The sequence below is a fragment of the Mastigoproctus giganteus genome, chromosome 1 (assembly GCF_048544385.1).
Source record: "Mastigoproctus giganteus isolate SK-2022 chromosome 1, ASM4854438v1, whole genome shotgun sequence".
In the NCBI taxonomy this organism is placed as follows: domain Eukaryota; kingdom Metazoa; phylum Arthropoda; class Arachnida; order Uropygi; family Thelyphonidae; genus Mastigoproctus; species Mastigoproctus giganteus.
In genome coordinates, this window is record NC_143575.1 from 240,859,722 (window position 1) to 240,877,660 (window position 17,939).

Consider the following 17,939-nt stretch of genomic DNA (forward strand, 5'->3'; position numbering starts at 1 on the left):
CCATCACTGGGTGTTCATAAATAGGTCATATAACCATTACAAAAACTATTACTTTCATACAGGCTTTTCTATTATTTTGTCCTCCCTTGTATGTTTCAAATTTTCATCACTGCAGAGAATGAAAAGTTGAACAGAAAGTAATTTTTCATACTTTTCCCTCAGTTTGTATAGGGAGGAAACTGAGAGAATAGTCTGATGGAGAACAGAGAACACAAAAAAACTCATTTTGCATTCCGTTTACAACCCTTTCTATCAACTTGGCCAAGGTCAAATACGAATTCCTCCAATGTTAGAACTACTTGCTTTTTCTGTTTTTTTTTTTTTTTTTTTTCACCTTTTAATGCGAAGGTCAATTTCGTCACATCGAAACTAACTTAAATGTCTTCAAAAAGCAAAAGTGATTATAAAACTAGACACACAAATCACAGTATTTAGTGCAGTAAGAGGGATTTGTACTATTTCGCTTTGGTAAGTGAAGAGACATTATTTCTTTTTAAGCGTTGCTTTTAGATTAAAACCCAATAGCATGGCAATTCTCTTTTTCATTTTAAAATGAGTCAACTAGTGGCTTGTCCGAAAAATTATTGAAATTACCATCTTCTTGACATCGATGATTTGTAAAGGATCATCTCTAAAAATGTGATCAGTGTGTGAGAGAGAGAGAGAGAAGCACTAAAGCAATTGAGGCTGTGTAGCTTCAGTGTATTTCGTTTGTCAAAGAGTGTATTCTTCGATCGGTTTGCGTCTTTGCTGGACGAAAACACGAGCCTCTCAGAGAAGAACCTTTCTTACCCTACACCAAGACCAACCAACATGAGTACGTGATAATAGTTCCTACCATCGAGATGCCATTCGAATCCAGGCTTCTACTGGAGGGAGGTGAGGACTACCCTTATCTTTGTCGGTATTTAATATTTTAGTGTCTACAGTTTTGCCCAGACAGGATAGGAGGGAGTATATGATGAGAGCCTTGTCAATCATTTCGGCCCTGGAGAGAACATGCAAGACACTTGGAGTAGAATTTTTGTCGCGTGGTTTCTGCTTGTTAACAGGAGAGATTTATTCTGCAGGAATGAAATACACTTAAATAGAAAGGGTGCAAGGATATTTGCTGATGCTATCGAGACACTGATGGGTGGGTTGGACTACTGCTAGTTTAAGGGGGATTCACAGAGTAATAGATTAACAGTAGTCACAGGCAGAAGTGGAAGTGACTCTCGCATTGCTACATGCAGCGGCCTGGAAAGTAAGGCGATAGGGATTTCAAGGACTCCTGGGAGTCACCATTTAACAAATAAATACCCCTGCTGTGTTACGGTAACTAAGAGTAAGAACGCGTGCATATACTCGCATGTACAATAATGCTAGGAGCGTTGTAAATAAACTTGAATGTCGTTGTAAACCAGATGTCTTATAACGTTTTAACTTTCCAGATGTTGACTGGAATTTGTGCGTTGGTTGTTCATACACACTAACAAGACTTTTTTGGATTTCTTGGATGCCTGTTTTCTACAGCAGCATGTTTACAGAGGCTACAAGAGGAAACAATACTCTTGACCCGGTCATCAGCAGTGATTCTTCATGCATTAAGAATCTGCAGGTGGTAGCCACCCGCTTGGAGGCAGCGATCATAGTACTAATGTGGAATTTAATTAAAGACATAACTACTGTCAAAGGTAAAGGGAAAGGCTTTTGTTTCGTAAGGGTGAATACAGAGGTCTCGGACAAATTTTAATTGTGTGCAGTGAGACCAACTGATGAAGTTACCAACATCAATTGTGTGATACAATACTCAGGGTAGTGGAGATTGAAAAAGATCTGGGGATAATTGTGCAGTCAAGACATGGAATTCTCTGAACAATGCACACATGCTGCCAGGACAAATCATGGGTTTTGTCAATGATATACAGAAACTTTTATAGCAGGGATAAAGAGATGATTATTCCATAGTAAAAGGCCATGGTTGGGCTGCATCTTGAGTACTGTATACAGGTCTCGAGGCTTCACTTTAGGAAGGATATAGAGCTGCTCGAACGATGCAGAGAACGGAAACTGGATTTGTGAATGGAAAGAAAGGGCTCTCTTATCTAGAAAGGCTTCGGTTCTGCAAATTGAAGCGTTTTTTGAGATCAGGTACCTGCGGGGAAATCTGATGATTGAGATGTTTGAAGCCTTGACTGGATTGAGTAAGTTGAATGCGAATGCCATTCTTGTTGTTGTTGAGACTACACACATGAGGGGGCATAAATTCAAGATAAATTCAAGTTCAGGAAGGACGATTGCACAAGGTAGATGTGCGGAAATGTGCCTTCAGCTAGCGGGTTGTTGATTGTTGGAACAGGCTTCTTTCTGTTGTTGTGGAAGTTAATGTGGTGAATAAATTCAAGAAAGAACTTGACAATTTTTTGTAGAATAGGGATGGGGGAACTGTTTTTTTATTTATTTTGGCTGATGCTATAAGGTTGTTTTGCATCATTTGCCATTAGTACTGTTACTTTCTATTTGACCCAGGAGGCGTAAACATTGTTCCGTAATTGATCCCAATTTTTTCAACTGAACATTATTCTCCGAATCTTCCTTCCGTTTGTACTCCAATTTTTTGAATTTTTCTTTTTTAACTACTTTTCCTTCGCCCTTTCGGACTTGCTCTCGCCAGTATCAGGGGTTCCCACTGAACTATCCTGTCCCACATTCACCATTTTTCCCTTAGTGAAGTCAATTCCTGAAAATCAACATAATCGTTCATAGGCTCTGATCTGTCTTGAGTACTCTGTACAGCAGCCCCAGAGACTACTTCCTCCCAATCTTCATACACTTGCATTTAAACATCAGCATTGGGCTCCAATTTGTTTCCTGATTGACTACGTATTTTTCCACTGAACTTCTAGTTCTGAAATATTTCTTCCATTTATACTGCAATTCTCTCTTTCCTTTTATCTTCTTTCATCCCTTTTTCTTGATCCCTTCCGCACTTACATCTGCGTACTTACTATTTATCTGTTCATTTCCAACCTTTTCATCTTTTTGGCAAGAAGTAGTCAGAGTCCATTGCCTTAACACCGATCCATTCACCCATGATTTGCCTCAACTCCACTATAGATTAATACACCTAGATCAAGTTCAGGTGATGCTGGATCACTGATATCCAAAGTTCGCTATTAAAATTCCTGCTGGCATTGAATAACTTTCCTCCTCCTCATCTCATCTCCGTATTACCTGTAAGCAGTTAAAATGACATAAGGAGAAATTAGTTAATTTGTAATATTTCCTTATTTTTTAAGCAGTAATCTTTATTAGTTTACTAATTTGCTTAGTTCCACTAGTTCATAAGTGCTGCTCCAGTGTCCTCTTCCCAAAGAGGGAAGAGGACACTGGAGCAGCACTTATGAACTAGTGGAACTAAGCAATCCCAAAGAGGGAAGAGGACACTCGCGCAACAACTAATCTTATTACAACCGCATAATCATGATTATGCGATTCTAATAAGATTAGGTGAAAATTTTCCAAAGAAAGTATTCTGTTCATTTTTCATATTCTTTGTAAATAGAGTATGCGTAATAAATGTCCTGTTTTAAATTAATAATGACTGTGTCCTGATTCAAGAGAACGTACATTGCCAATCTGAGAACTTAGGTAAAGTCTGGTGGTAAAAGAAAACAATGCTTCTTAGCTGGAAGAATTCTAATATTAGCAGCAATCTGAGAAGTAGGCCTTGGAGGGACTGAGGAAACCTGCTGTAAAGAAAAAGGTTATACAGGAGCCAGATTTTGTAGTTCCAAGGTAAACGTGTTTTATTGTAGTTTTTATAAGATATATATTTCTGAAATGCAAAAATCTATCATTTCTGAAATCTAGACAGAGTACCTTTGAGATATAGAAGTTGTCAGGAAATGGAGTTTAATAAACATAAATAAACCATAAATTTGTTAGCAGATAGTTCTAGTTAGGAACATGAGTTCCCATAAACCGAATGAGTAATATCGTCGGCATAAGTGACTTTGGAAGTATTGGGAACAGAGCGAAGCAGCCGCTCGTCCAGGACAAAACCCCAGACGAGTGGGCTGAGAAGAGAACTTTGAGGGTATCCTGGTCAAACAGAACAGCAGATTTTCTGAATAACAGAAACAACATGAACTTAACGATGACAAGATTGGCTGAAGGTAAGATTTAAAGATGCGGAAACAGATAGCAGCCTTAAGGTGAAAGAACAAACTTCCCCACCACAGGAAGCCAAATTCCCCAGAGAAATCAACTGTATTGTTGATTTCTCTGGGGAATTGGAAACATGAGAAAGGAGTTCAACCAGAGCTTCTTCAGTACCTCGACCGGCGCGGAACCTTAACTGTTCTGGTGATATTAACGAGAGGTGTGTACAAAATAGTCCAAGCGAACAGCAGTAAGATGTTCTAAAGTTTAACCTAGGTTTTCCAATAAAGCAATTAGATGATAAGCCTTTGCGGTAGAGGTAGAACCTGGTTTAGTGACTAGTTTTAAGGGAGACATCAGTGTGGTGCCACTTTATTAGGTACGCCCCTGCTGTGCACACAAATGGTTTGTCCTACAACGTTGCAAGGCACATGACCACAGTTGGGGATATAAAGGCAGCAGAACAACCTTTCTAGTATCAGTTAAGCGTAAAAACTGTAGCAATAAAAGAAGTGATCTAACGGACTTCGACCGTGGCATGGTAATAAGTGCAAGACGTGCTGGACAAAACATCTCTGTAATGGCAGTTCTCCTGAACTTTTCACGCACCACAGTTTCAAGGGTGTATCCAGAATGGTGCAACGAACAGAAAACATCCTCTCAACGGCACTCCTGTGGAAGAAAATCGCTTGTTGATGAGAGAGGTCAGAGGAGGATGGCGAGAATTGTGCACGTAAACAGACGGGCCACAATGTCGCACATCACTTCAGAATACAACCTTGGTGCGCAGAACAAAATATCGCAACGGACCACTAGTCGCACTTTGTCGCGAATGGGCTACAAAAGCCGACGGCCACATCGCGTACCTTTGTTATCAATGAAGAACAAGAGAGCATGCTTCCTGTGGGCACAGCAACACCAGCACTGGACTATCTAGGATTGGGAAACATTTGCTTCGTCTGACGAGTCGAAGTCCCTGGTGCATCATGTTGCTGAAAGGCTCATGAATCCATGAATCCATGGACCCGTGATATCTGACGACTAATTTTCAAGGTGGTGGGGGCAGTGTTATGGTGTGGGGAATGTTTTCTTGGCACACGTTGGGTCCATTGATACCCATAGATTCACGTCTGAATGCCACATCGTACCTAAACATCGTTGCTGACCAAGTGCATCCGTTCCTGTTGACAGTTTATCCTCAGTCAGATGGTTACTTCCAGCAGGATAATGCGCCGGTGCCCAAAGTCCGAATCACTATGGAATGGTTCTAGGAACATGACAATGACTTTTCTTTGCTGCAGTGGCCCGCTCAGTCCCCAGGATCTCAATCCTACTGAGCATTTTTGGGATGAGCTGGAAAGGGCTGTTCGCTGCAGGCCTACACCTCCGTCGAATCTCAAGGGACTGCGTAACACACTCATGGCTGCACGGAACTCCATTCCTGCACAACATTTTCAGCATCTTGTTCAATTCATGCCTAGACGAATTCAGTCTGCTTTGAAGGCTAAAGGAGGCTCAACACACTACTAGGTAAGTGTACCTAATAAAGTGGCAGCAGTGTTAGTTTTCAAAATGCTGTGGAAAAAAGAGATCAGTTAAGGACCTTTTGAACAGAACTACCAGGACGGAGGAAAAGAATTTGTTCATTTTTATTAAAATTGCCTTCTAAGGCACCTAAAGCAGGATAGCTTTTATTCCCGATTTTAAAAGCCACAGCTTCGACTTCTGACTGTATGAGAGCTGTGATGGTGACTGAGCACACATAAACTTATTTATTATTCCTAAAGTTCTGATATTCAGGAAGACTACTGGGATCATCCGTCGGTAATAAAGCATCTAACATGAAATTGATGGCAGAAGTCCAGGAGAGAACTTCTCCATTATTATTATTTTGTATAGATTGATAGATTTCAGGAGGATGAATTTTATTTCTACTGAGTCATGAATTAATGAATTCTAATCCCCAGGAATTAGAATCAGAACTGGAGAGGACAAACGATTGCCAAGCAGTCCTTTAACTGTGATGGATGGCGTTGATGTACTCCTCTTAAAAGCGCGGTATTCATCCCACATAGCTCCAAATTCTCAGAAGGCTAGCTTCGTAGGTGACGCTGAAAAGTTGAGACGTGTTCGGAATACTTGACAATGCAAGATGGTGAGGTAGTGAGTCAGCAAGGAGTTAGGGATTTTTTTGTGTAACGTTATATCTGGTGCCTCAAGAACTGACATTGGCTATAGCATAACTAACATAAGTTGCTTAATTTCAGATAATTTAGCAAGGCTATCAAGCTTAGAGTTAGGAAAGAGGATTTATAGCACCATACAAGGTGCGGCTAAAATGAAACGAGAATCGTTGCTTACCAACGCCATGTCAACAATATTCTTAACGTTCTGTAGCTTGTTTTTATCTTTACAGATCAGTTTTTGTTTCGTTGAAATCGGTTAAGTTTTGATTGATCTGTGCGTCTTTAAGGAAATGTTTCAACGCTTCGGAGGAAAAATTAGTAATCGTAATTTAGAGCAAAGAATTGTTATTAAATTTTTGTATTCAGTGAAAGCATGAGATGAATCCTGGGTCTTTCGGTATTATCCACAAACCAAGCGTCAAAGAATGCAGTGGAAAACTCCCTCTTCTCCTTTTTAAAGAAAGCAAGACTGTTTTGATCGAAGATCAAGTCCATGCTTGTTGTTTTCTTTGATTTGATGTTCAGGCGAAAAGTCTGAGTCTGCATTACAAAAATCAGATAGGGAGGTCAAAAGACCAGTTTCTGAAGTTTAACTTTTAAGAACAACACAAGGTTAACATTCAGAGACAAGGGTTGTGTCAAAGTCGCTACTAACAAAGCACACTAGCCGTAGAAGATTGATCAAATGGAGAAAACCCTTCCATATCAGAACTCAATGCGACTTTGCCAATCAGACATATTTAAATTATATTTTTGTACGCATAATAATTCAAAATAGTATTGTAATCATAACCTAAACTAACCAAATGTAAGATGTCGCTGTTTAGAAATAAATAACAAGCAAGACAAACATAATATATAATAAGGACAGTGAATCAAAAAAAAGAGTTTATTTTTAAGAGAATCCACTCCAGAACAGGGAGGTGGTATTAGAATTTACTTTTCAGTTAATTAAAACATCTAAAGTCAGTGACTAATACAGCTTCGGCCTTGATCTAAGTTTTGGAGATGAGCGCATACTCAACCGACACATTCCAGAGAGGATTAATTACTTAAATAGATCAGGGGCTCCCACGCTTGGTCGTATATTCTCTTCGGTAGCAAGGAAAACTATTCTGATTTCTCATAATTCACAGAGGTCACTTTCTGGTGTGTGCATACCCATGCGTACGCATAGATATCAGCAATACAGTTTTCAATGGTGCAACCAATTGCTCAATAAAGAAGTTAAAAAACGATTCTGTGGAGTGACAAATCTCTCTACACTCTACTCCGATCAGATGGACGAGTGTAAATGTGAAGGATTCCGAGAATGTCTGCTGCCAAACTGCATTGCGCTAATGCTGAAGTTCGGGGGGAAGGTGGAGGTGAGGTTGTGATGTGGGGCAATTTTTCATGGTATGGCTTGGGATTTTGGGACTGTACTAAGAACCATGAATGGCGATGTTTACCGTAACATTTCCTCAGGTCCATTTCTTTGCACAGATGACCCTTGTTTGTTTCAAAAGAATAATGACCCATGCCATAGCACCGTTTTTGTTCGAGAATGATTCATAAAAATGAATGTACAAAAGTTGGAATGTGGCCAATGCAGAGGGTTGATTCTAATCCTAAAGAACATCTGTGGAATGAACTGGAACTTCGGGTGAGGATCAGACCGAAACGGTTCCACATCTTTAGCAGAACTGGTCACTGTTTAGACAGAAGGATGGAGGACTGTATCCACGAAAGTGGTTCATTGGTGGAAAGCTATGCTAGGAAGGTGGAGTGTGTGACAACTGCCAAAAGGAATCCAACACGCTATTAAAGTGAGTGGCAGTGACGTAAATATAAAATCGACGTGAATCAGAATACGTGTTGGAGGGTAATGTACGTGATGGACCCGAAAAATCATTAATGACCCAGTTGATGAACAGAATGAGCACTTTGCATTTAAATGTTCAGGTGGCATTTCCATCATGGCAAACGTTTTCTATTGAAATGTTCGATTACAGAGTGATGATATTCATTATCATTCTTTAATCGAACAGGGATACAATGATAGTTCTCCAACAAGATGGAAGGACAGAAAATTGGGCTTGAATCCAGTTAATGACTCGAGAAAGTTTTCATACTGTGGCTGAATTAGTCGACCTGAGGCGAATATACCCTGAATTTTCTCCAAGAATCCTGTACTCTTTGATACATTAACAGGCAAACCGACTAGAGAATGCACGTAATTTACAGACATTATGCATTAGTTTATGAGTGTCTCTGCTCCGATAACCTTAATACGAAGTTAAATGGTCTACAATATCGTCATTGTCAATAAGGAAAAATGGAATGATGAGCGACCGCAACACCGAACTCTCAGGGACCCATGTAGCTATGCTGTTCACTCTGCAGTCTTCTTTCTCTCAGACTAAGAATCATAAAGAGAATTTGGAGCTACGAATTATAAATACAGTTTCATTCCTTATGAAACTGTACTTATACTTTTCCTTTTGTTTCTAAAAGACTTGACCTTTATTCCAAAAATATAATAATTGGGCCCAATATCCGACTTCTTTACAATGTCAACGTGATATCTGGGACTGCTGGATCCCATGAATTATCTTCTACCACCACGAACTAACCTGTAGACATGCAGAATATCCCCTTCTAAAATATCAGACACCTTTCTGAATTATTGGCAAAAACCAAAAGAGCTTGTACCAACTTGAATTGCTTCCAGAGAAAACGATAAAAAGCCATTTTTTGCTATTTTTCTTATTTATATTACGAGAGCTGAATTAAATCAATACAGAAGCTCACGAAATCAGAATTTTTCAGGTTGGTTTTCCAACATCAGACTGGTTCGCCACATTAATCTTGAATGATAAAAAAAAACTACCACTTGTCGTCCAGAAACTTGTTTAAATATTCAAATAAATTAGGCCTAAGTGTTAAAACTGCGCATTTATAAACGGGTTCTAAGTAAGTAAACAGATAACCTTCACAGTCATTATTATTATTCTTATCTATTTTTTGTACTAATGGGTTAGGCGTGGAACTCTCTGATTATCACACAGGTGTTCAGGATCTCGCGGCTTTTTGGAGTTCCATATAAGTATTGCCTGCGACATCTATTGGTGCTCGGTTCTTATGGAGACTGGGTGATCACCAGTGATGTGATGTGCCAGTTTGTTTCTGGGGCCAGGTGGCATATCTCTTGCTTCGTTACTTCGTAGTATTCTCGCATGAACGAGGTATTCATTTCGATGCTCAACTTTATGCGTTGGCTTCTTTTTCACTCTTGGGTGATCACTGGCGCAATTTCTAAGAAGCATTTCCATTTGGTTGGGCTGGATGGTCTTGCTCTTCCTTTGTGTAGACATACGGGGGTCAGCGCCATTTGTTCCACTGTCTTCTTCAGTAGTCAGTCTCTCTGACTTTTCGAACCGAGCCCCTGCCCAAGGCCTGAATGCGATTGACTTTATCCCGCTCCACTCTAGATGCACTATGTTGAATATTTCTACTTCTTATCTTCATCCTGCTATGGAGGATGGTCCTGATTTGTTTTGGAGTTTTGCATCCAGCGGTGAGTGGTTGCTGTTGCGAGAGACTACATACTTTGCCACTCTTTGCATTAGCCATCACTTATATCTTGGAGAAGGCACGCCCGATGAAGCGGCTTTCACGATTTTCCCTTCTTTTTTTCGCAGCGAGATTCGAATTGGGATTCATCACATTTGTGGTCATTATCACATTGGGCTAATCGCTCCCATTTATTATTATTCATCAACAAACTCCTGTACAGAAATTTATCTAGGATAGTGGTACCCTTATATCCATCAAGAGCTAAAAAAATACGTTACCACATACAATTTTATACATGCATACATCAATTAACTAACAGGAATTAAATCATCCTTTCTGCACTACTTTGTCAATCTTTTTCGAGTCCTTTCAAATGCTATTTTAGCCGTCTTAAACAACGTTCTATACAGAATTTGTGGGAATATTAATTGTTTCCTAGTCTTTTTCTTTGTAATTCTTCACTAAATTTTTAAGTTTAGTGCAACTTTCAGTCGTAGTAAGATTCCTGACAGTGCCGAATAGACGAGGGAATAAAAGTACCAAAGGATGCCTGGAGAATGTCTGCTACCAGATTGTAATGTACCAAAAATGAATTTCGAAAAAGCTGGAGTTATGGCAAGAGAGCATTTCTCATGGTCTGGCTTGAGACCTTCGGTGATTTTACTGGGAACGACGATTACCAACGTTTTGACATTTTAGAAAATTGCATGTTCTCTACGACGGTCATTTCTTTGGTATTTACCTATCTTTGGTTTAATAGAAAAACGATCCATTCCATACCGTCATTGCTGTTCTAGAATGTTAGCATTAGCATTAGCATTAGTAGAGGCATTTGATGCAAGAAAGCAAGCTTATGCAGCATCAGCCAAAAAAAAAAAAAAAAAAAAAAAAAAACCACTTCCACTTCACCCCTCTGTTCGTTCAAAATACCTGTCCAGCTGAGCCTTAAACTTATTTAGGCTATCAACTTCCACGACAAGGGATGGAAGTCTGTTCCACCAACCAACCACCCGCTGGGTAAAGGCAAATTTCCGCACGTCTATAAATAAATAAATAAATTTTCTGTTTATACTCCGGGACGACCAAATGATCAGAGCAGAGGAGTTCACAAGATAGACAGAATACAAGAAACAACACCGTATTCAGTAGTCACGGGCTTGAACCCCGGTCACTCAAGGCACGTGTACTTATGCAACCGCGCGCCTGACCACTAGGCTACGGCGGCCTTAGCCGTCCTACATCTGTCTTTCCTCAATTTGAATTTATGCCCTCTCAGGTGATTTTTCTGAGCGAGAGGAAGAATCCCATCAGCATTGAGCATGCTCAAACCATTCAAGGCTTTATACACCTCTATCAGATCACCTCGCCGGTGCCTAGTCCCCAGACACTGTAATTTGCAAAACTTAAGCCTTTCTTCGTAAGAGCACCCCTTTGTTCCATTCACTAATCTTGTTGCCCTTCTCTGTACTCGTTCCAGCAGCTCTACATCCTTCTTGAAATGAGGCCTCCAGACCTGTATACAGTACTCAAGATGTGGCCTAACCATTGCCTTATACAAGGGAATAATCACCTCCTTATCCCTGCTAGCAAAATTCCTACATATCATTGACAATACACCATGAGCTACTCTTGCAGCCCGTCTGCACTGCTCAGAGAACTTCATATCTGCCTGCACAACCACACCCAGGTCCTTTTCATTCTCTACCACTGTCAGTGTAGTACCACAGAGTTGATACGTTGCTCTGGGGTTGCTGTTTCCCATGTGTAGTACTTTACATTTGTCAATGTTAAACTTCATTTGCCACCTCTCGGCCCATCTGCTCAACCTATCCAGATCCTGTTGTAGCAGCAGCATAGTGTCAGTAGTGTCCTTGACAACCCTGCCAACCTTTGTATCGTCTGCGAACTTGGACATTAAGCTTGATATACCATCATCAATATCATTTATAAATACAGAAAACAATAATGGATCCAATACTGAACCCTGAGGGATTCCACTAATAACATTAGTCCACGACGAGCAGTGTCCATTGATTACCACTCTCTGTCTTCTCCCCCCTCAGCCACCCCTTTATCCACAGCATTAATTTACCTCCAATGTCACACTGCTCCAATTTGTGCAGCAGTCTTCCATGTGCAACAGTATCAAAAGCCTTTTGTAAGATCCAAGTATATAATATCAAAGTTATTCCCTGCATTCAGTTTGTGACTGCATCATAGTATCCAATCAAATTGGTCAGGCAAGACTTCCCCTTAACAAAACCATGCTGTGTCCGAGCTATAGCTGAAGTCTTGTCTAAATGATCCTGCAGTGCTTCTTTAACTAGTGCCTCCATTAATTTTCCTGGAACAGAAGTTAAGCTCACAGGTCTATAATTACTTGTGTCAGCCTTTGATCCTCCTTTGTGAATTCGGGTCACATTTGCACATCTCCAGTCTGTGGGTACCTCCCCTGAGTCCAAGGAAGCTCTAATAATTATGGCTAAGGGTTTGCTTAATTCCTTTGCTGCCTCCTTTAATATAACTGGATAGATCCCATCCACCCCGGGTGCCTTCCTTGTGTTTATCTTCAACAATTTCTTCTCCACTTTACTCTCAGTTATTACAAGATTCTCTAGCTTACTACTAGAGTTGAATACACCTCTGGCTTTCCCCTCGCTAAATAACTCCTCATGTGTGAATGTGGATGCAAAATATTCATTTAGTTTGTTAGCTACCTGAGCAGGATCATCAGCAGTTGACCCATCAATATCAAGTGGACCAATCTGATTCATCCCCTTCCTTCTAGAGTTTACATAAGTAAAGAACTCTTTGCTGTTTTTCTTTGCATCCCTTGCCAAAGATTTCTCGTAATCTGCCTTCGCCTGCCTAACCTCCTTTGTAACTTGGTTACAGACCAACTTGTATCTATCATAGGCTTCTGTGTCATGTGTTAATTTGTATGTATCCCATGCATGTTTCTTCTCTGCCATATGCCTCATCAGTTCATCTGACATCCATTTTGGCCTAAACCTTGAACAATATTTCTTAGTTGGTATGTAAAGCCTAGTAGCTTCCAAGATAAGTTCTTTGAATGCTTCCCATTTTGAATTTGCTGTTGGTAACATCATCAGTTGGTCCCACTGTATAGAATTTAAATACTGTCTCAGTCCATCGTAGTCGCCTTTACGAAAGCATTAACCCTTCCCTTTACCCCTAATGGTAGTTACCTCTTTGAGTAAATCCCACTTCAGCACACTGTGATCACTGCCACCTAGTGGTTCATTTACCTGCAGATTCTTAATGCATGAAGAATCACTGCTGATAATCAAATCAAGAGTATTACTCCCTCTAGTTGCCTCCCGAACATGCTGATGTAGAAAACAATCATCCAATAAATCCACAAAAGCCTTGCTAGTGTGTGAGTGACCAGCCCCCAAATTCCAGTCAATATCTGGGAAATTAAAATCTCCCATTATAAGACTCTCTGATTTACTGCCCCACTCTATTTCTCCGAACAGTATCTTATTATACTCATCAGAGTCATTAGGCCTATAGCACACTCCTACTCTCAATTTTGATCTCCCAATGCTTATGTCACACCAAACTGACTCGACACTGCACTGTCCAGCGATGTCGACTGGCTTCGCTTCCTTGGATTTTATGTATTTCTTAACTAATAGTATAACCCCTCCTCCCTTCCTATCCAGTCTATCCTTTCTGTAGTTGAAACACGCAGTTGAATCTACAAACGTTGTAATAGCAGGTTTTAATCGTATAGACTGCCTATAGATAAATTGGAACCGCTTTGCACATCTATAGCAAGATTTGTCGCTGTTTTGAATGAAGAATGGACGAGCTTACCCAAAAGGGTTTAGAATTTTTTCTTTGCTGCTAAGGGCACCAGTGACATCACTGTGAAACAGACATGTGAACGGATAGTTTATATGGTTTGTATGTTTTCTTCTGTTATGCAGATGACCTTAAAGTTATAAATCCATTCTTCTTAACCCTTTGCTTTTCTTCAAATCCATCGGCCTCCAACTGAGTACTTCAAAAACTCCCCAAATTGCTTTTACTAATAAAACACTAAAATGGTATACAGATTTGTATCGATCGTAACTCAGCTAAAATGGTATACCCATTTTAATCTCAAATATGAACTTTGAGTACGTGATAAACAAATAATGAGGAAATACCTCGAAACAGTACTTCTCTAGCGTTCTCTCCTATGCTGTGGAAATTTGTCTGCCGCACCTCCCACCAGCCTCAAGAAAGTATGGGGTCTAGAATTCTGGGTGCTGAAATGGGCCGACTTGTGGTCTCACCAGATCTTTCATCTGTGTTCATCGAAGCATGATTACTTGAACATCTGGAACACGGTTGGTTGGCGTCTGCCAGGAAGACACCTTCGTTATACACCCTTTTTGAGTTCAAGGCTACAGAGATTACAAAGTTTCAAGAGACACTTCCCAAATGTGACTTTGGACACTCTCAACTCGCTGAACATAGACATTGACCTATGGTCTATTGAAACCTCATGTCCAGATGACATCTTGGGCTATCTTACTGTATGCAAAGGACAGGTGTGCAAGTGCCGGTCCTAGTATGCTGATATAATTTTATGCCATGCTTTATTTGTAGTCTTGCGTGTTTTAATTACGATTATTTTTATACTCTCATATTTTGTTTCTAATGGTAATTTTGTAGCTGAACTTGTATTTATGTGCTTGGTCACATGTATAGTTAACGTTTTTGTAAGATTCCTCTGGTTATCCGTCATAGAATCACAAATGTATACCATTTAACTTATTAAAGAATATTATTATTATTATATAGTCCTCAAAGTGCAGTTTAATTTTTGCAATTTTTGAATTATTCGTAATTTAATAAACGCAGTTATTAATAATTACCTGTAAATATCTTCCACTTGATCACTGACTTTTATTCTTGTTTAGAACGAATATGGAGGATTCGCTCAGTACAGCAACCCATCTGGATTTGATATTCGGATTACCAGGTAACGTGTTACTAAACCTTCTGGTAAAATGTGTAATTCATTCATTGCATACCATATGTCTTTTAAATATATTAGACAGATAATGCGTGCTAACGAATATGTTACAGAAAAAGTGTAGAATCCACTCATTAGATACGATTACCTATTTCTATACTTCGTCGGCAACATATGCATTACTTGAATTCAATTTCTAACTCATATCAGTTATTTAAAAATATTTCTGATATATTATATTTCAGAAATCCGCGGTTTTACGATTAAATTTCAACACTCAATCCACTGTAATCATGTCAAAAAACGTTGGACCATGTTGCAACATGTTGTGACAACCATTCTTCATGCGCGCTTTCCTGAACATTGTCAATTTCGTTCGTAAGTCGATCGAATGAAGTCCAGTTAGAAATGATGTCCAGTTAGGTTGTCGAAGGTATTGCCATTGTATAAAGACACATGAGACAAAGCAAACGTAAAGATCTTTTGGAGAAAAATGAGGCTGAAACCTGCCAATTGGTGAAACAATCCCACCTTTCGGGATGGGGGTAACACTTCGATTTATTCATCCTGATAAACAAACAAACCGACCACAGAACGGCTGCAATTTTATCAAGATATACTGCTATTAGTTGCCCCAGTGCAAGTACCAAAACAAAACAAAATAGCTATTTGCTGAACATCTACACAATGCTTGCTGTACAGAATTGAGTATTATCCTGCTGGAATATGCAGATGCTTATATCCACAGGAGTCCCAGAGCGTGGACACTACGGAAGTCGATAACTCTGCATTAACGTTATGGCACACCTTCCTAATTTTACAAAAGACATATATGTATATAAGTTAATGAGATTTAAGGGATGGGACAGGTTTACAAGTGTAAACCTGCTGCTTATGTTTCTTTCGCAAGATTAGAAAGGTGTCCGAAAACCTTTGGTAAAGTGGTGCTTACTATATAAAGGTAACAAGTTCTACCATCCTTTTCTGGGAATCTTCTGAGTAGTCCTCTATTTTTTGTCTTTTCAGATGAAAAGATGAAATCATATCCTTTGATGCATAATGCAAGTGTTATTGGCATCATCGCAGTATGCTATGTGCTGCTGTCCAAGTTTTTTGGTCCAATGGTTATGAAAAACAAGTGTGCTTTCGAACTAAGGCTGCAGATGACGATTTACAACATCTTTATGGTAATCCTCAGCGCGGCTATGACTTTGGAAGTAAGTTTTGATTTTAACCATAACAACAGACTTGTAGTTATTGCTAGACGAATGAAAACATTGTATTTTTTTTTTTCTATTTTTCAATTCAATGGTTTGTTAAAAGTTATAATAATTTGTTAATCCCAAGAAAAGATGTCACCTTGAGTATGTTATTTACGCATTTTGTTTAAGGTAAAAGAAGTACACGGCCATTCCACTTTCACCAGCAGGATCACTGTTCCTACATTTTCCTCATTTCTTCGTTCAGTTTGAGTTAACTTCACGATGTTAGGCAAGATGGCCTGTGTTATTTTCTCAAATAATAAATTCACGGGAATATAGCACGCACGTGCTCGGAAGGACACCGAAATCACCTATCAATCTTTTATAATGAATGAAATATCTAACTTCAAAAAGAAATGAAGTTTCGATTAATTCTTGCACTAAAATGCACTAATTATGCAGGATAGGAACATTTTCTCGTCCTTTCATTCCCCAATGAGAATATTGCTCCATTTATTCATTTTGTGGATCCTCGTGGGGCCACTGCGGATATAATCCGCAGTGGCACCCACGAGGATATAATCGCAGAAAGAAAGAGCTTGCTTCTTGAAAAAGAAAAGGCAAGTCCTTAACCAAGCTGTTCTGGATAGGCTGAAGGGGGAGTAGAAGGATCCTTTCGCATCATCATCATCTAGCCATTGACCAAAAAACATGTCCAGGAATGGACAGAGTTCAGCTTTCTGCAGGCAGATTTTCCTGATTCTGATTCCTCTCACTCACAGAAGGACTGGTTACCTAGGACACACTTCAGCGACATCGAAATAACTAGAGAGACCCTAATTGATGTCATTAATAAACTACCGAACAAAGCCATTGTTGGTCCGAATGGTTTCCCACTCTTTATTATCAAAATTTGCAGCCCATATATAGTTGACTTTCTCCTTCACCTTTTCAGACAAATCCTATAATATGGAATAGTTCCGTCAATTTGGAGAACTTATCATGTTAAGCCCATTTAAAAGATCAAGAAACCCAAATCTCTTAAAGACCTGCGACCAATCTCCATCTGTTGTTCTTTACTCAAAATTTTTGAAAAAGTAATTCAGCCCGCAATTGCCCAACATTGCTTTGGACACAGTCTCGAGTGCCTACATACGGTTCTGCACAGGAGATCGACAACTAACAATCTTCTTGATACCCTCTTCAGAATTCAGCGGACCCTTAACAGCAAATCACAGATTGATGTCACTACTTCGGCCTGGTAGATACCTTACTTCAATTTTTGAAGTCAATTTTACTTCCTAGACACCTGCCTGTGACCCACAACGACTTCCAGATAACTATTGACGTCTCAAGAGGCATCCTTCAAGGAAGCGAGCTATCAGCTATCCTGTTTGCAGCAGTTTTGTGCCTTTCGTAGTTCAGAATCTTCAGAATCCTAACTTTGTCTCTTACGCCAACGATCTAAAGTTCTACATGAACTAAGATCATAATCATCAGATTCATGATATCAACCAACATGCTTTTAGGCAGATATTGAGCTTGTAAAATTATTTTGGCACAATTGGGCTACTCTGATCTTTCCAAATCAGCGCAACTGCCGATAACCAAAAAGAGAGTCAAAAATGATATCCAAATCTTTGTTAGTGGGGAGCCGGTGCAAAACGTGACCTCCCATGCTGACTTTGGCCTCACCTGGAATGTTGGTTTCACCGTTCAGGCTCACTTTATCAGGATGAGACAGAAGACGTACCCGGGTCTTTGGGCAGCGCGTCAGGAGCTTGTTGGTGTGCATCAGCCAGCGCTGCTTGTTCGGCACATCCTGAGGTGTATTACGCCGATCCCTCTCTATGT

The 17,939-nt window shown here is 39.8% G+C and overlaps 1 protein-coding gene across 1 annotated transcript in view; it reads left to right on the forward strand.

Annotated features, from left to right (window-relative positions):
• The first annotated feature begins 377 nt into the window (after positions 1-377).
• LOC150091696 (very long chain fatty acid elongase 1-like) overlaps positions 378-17,939 on the forward strand; it is a 38,753-nt gene continuing 21,191 nt past the window's right edge. The window contains exons 1-3 of the mRNA XM_090385231.1: positions 378-468; positions 14,828-14,889; positions 15,910-16,100. Of these exons, the coding sequence (XP_090241357.1) occupies positions 14,835-14,889; positions 15,910-16,100 (246 nt within the window). The 5' untranslated portion in view covers positions 378-468; positions 14,828-14,834. The remainder of the gene's footprint in view (positions 469-14,827; positions 14,890-15,909; positions 16,101-17,939) is intronic.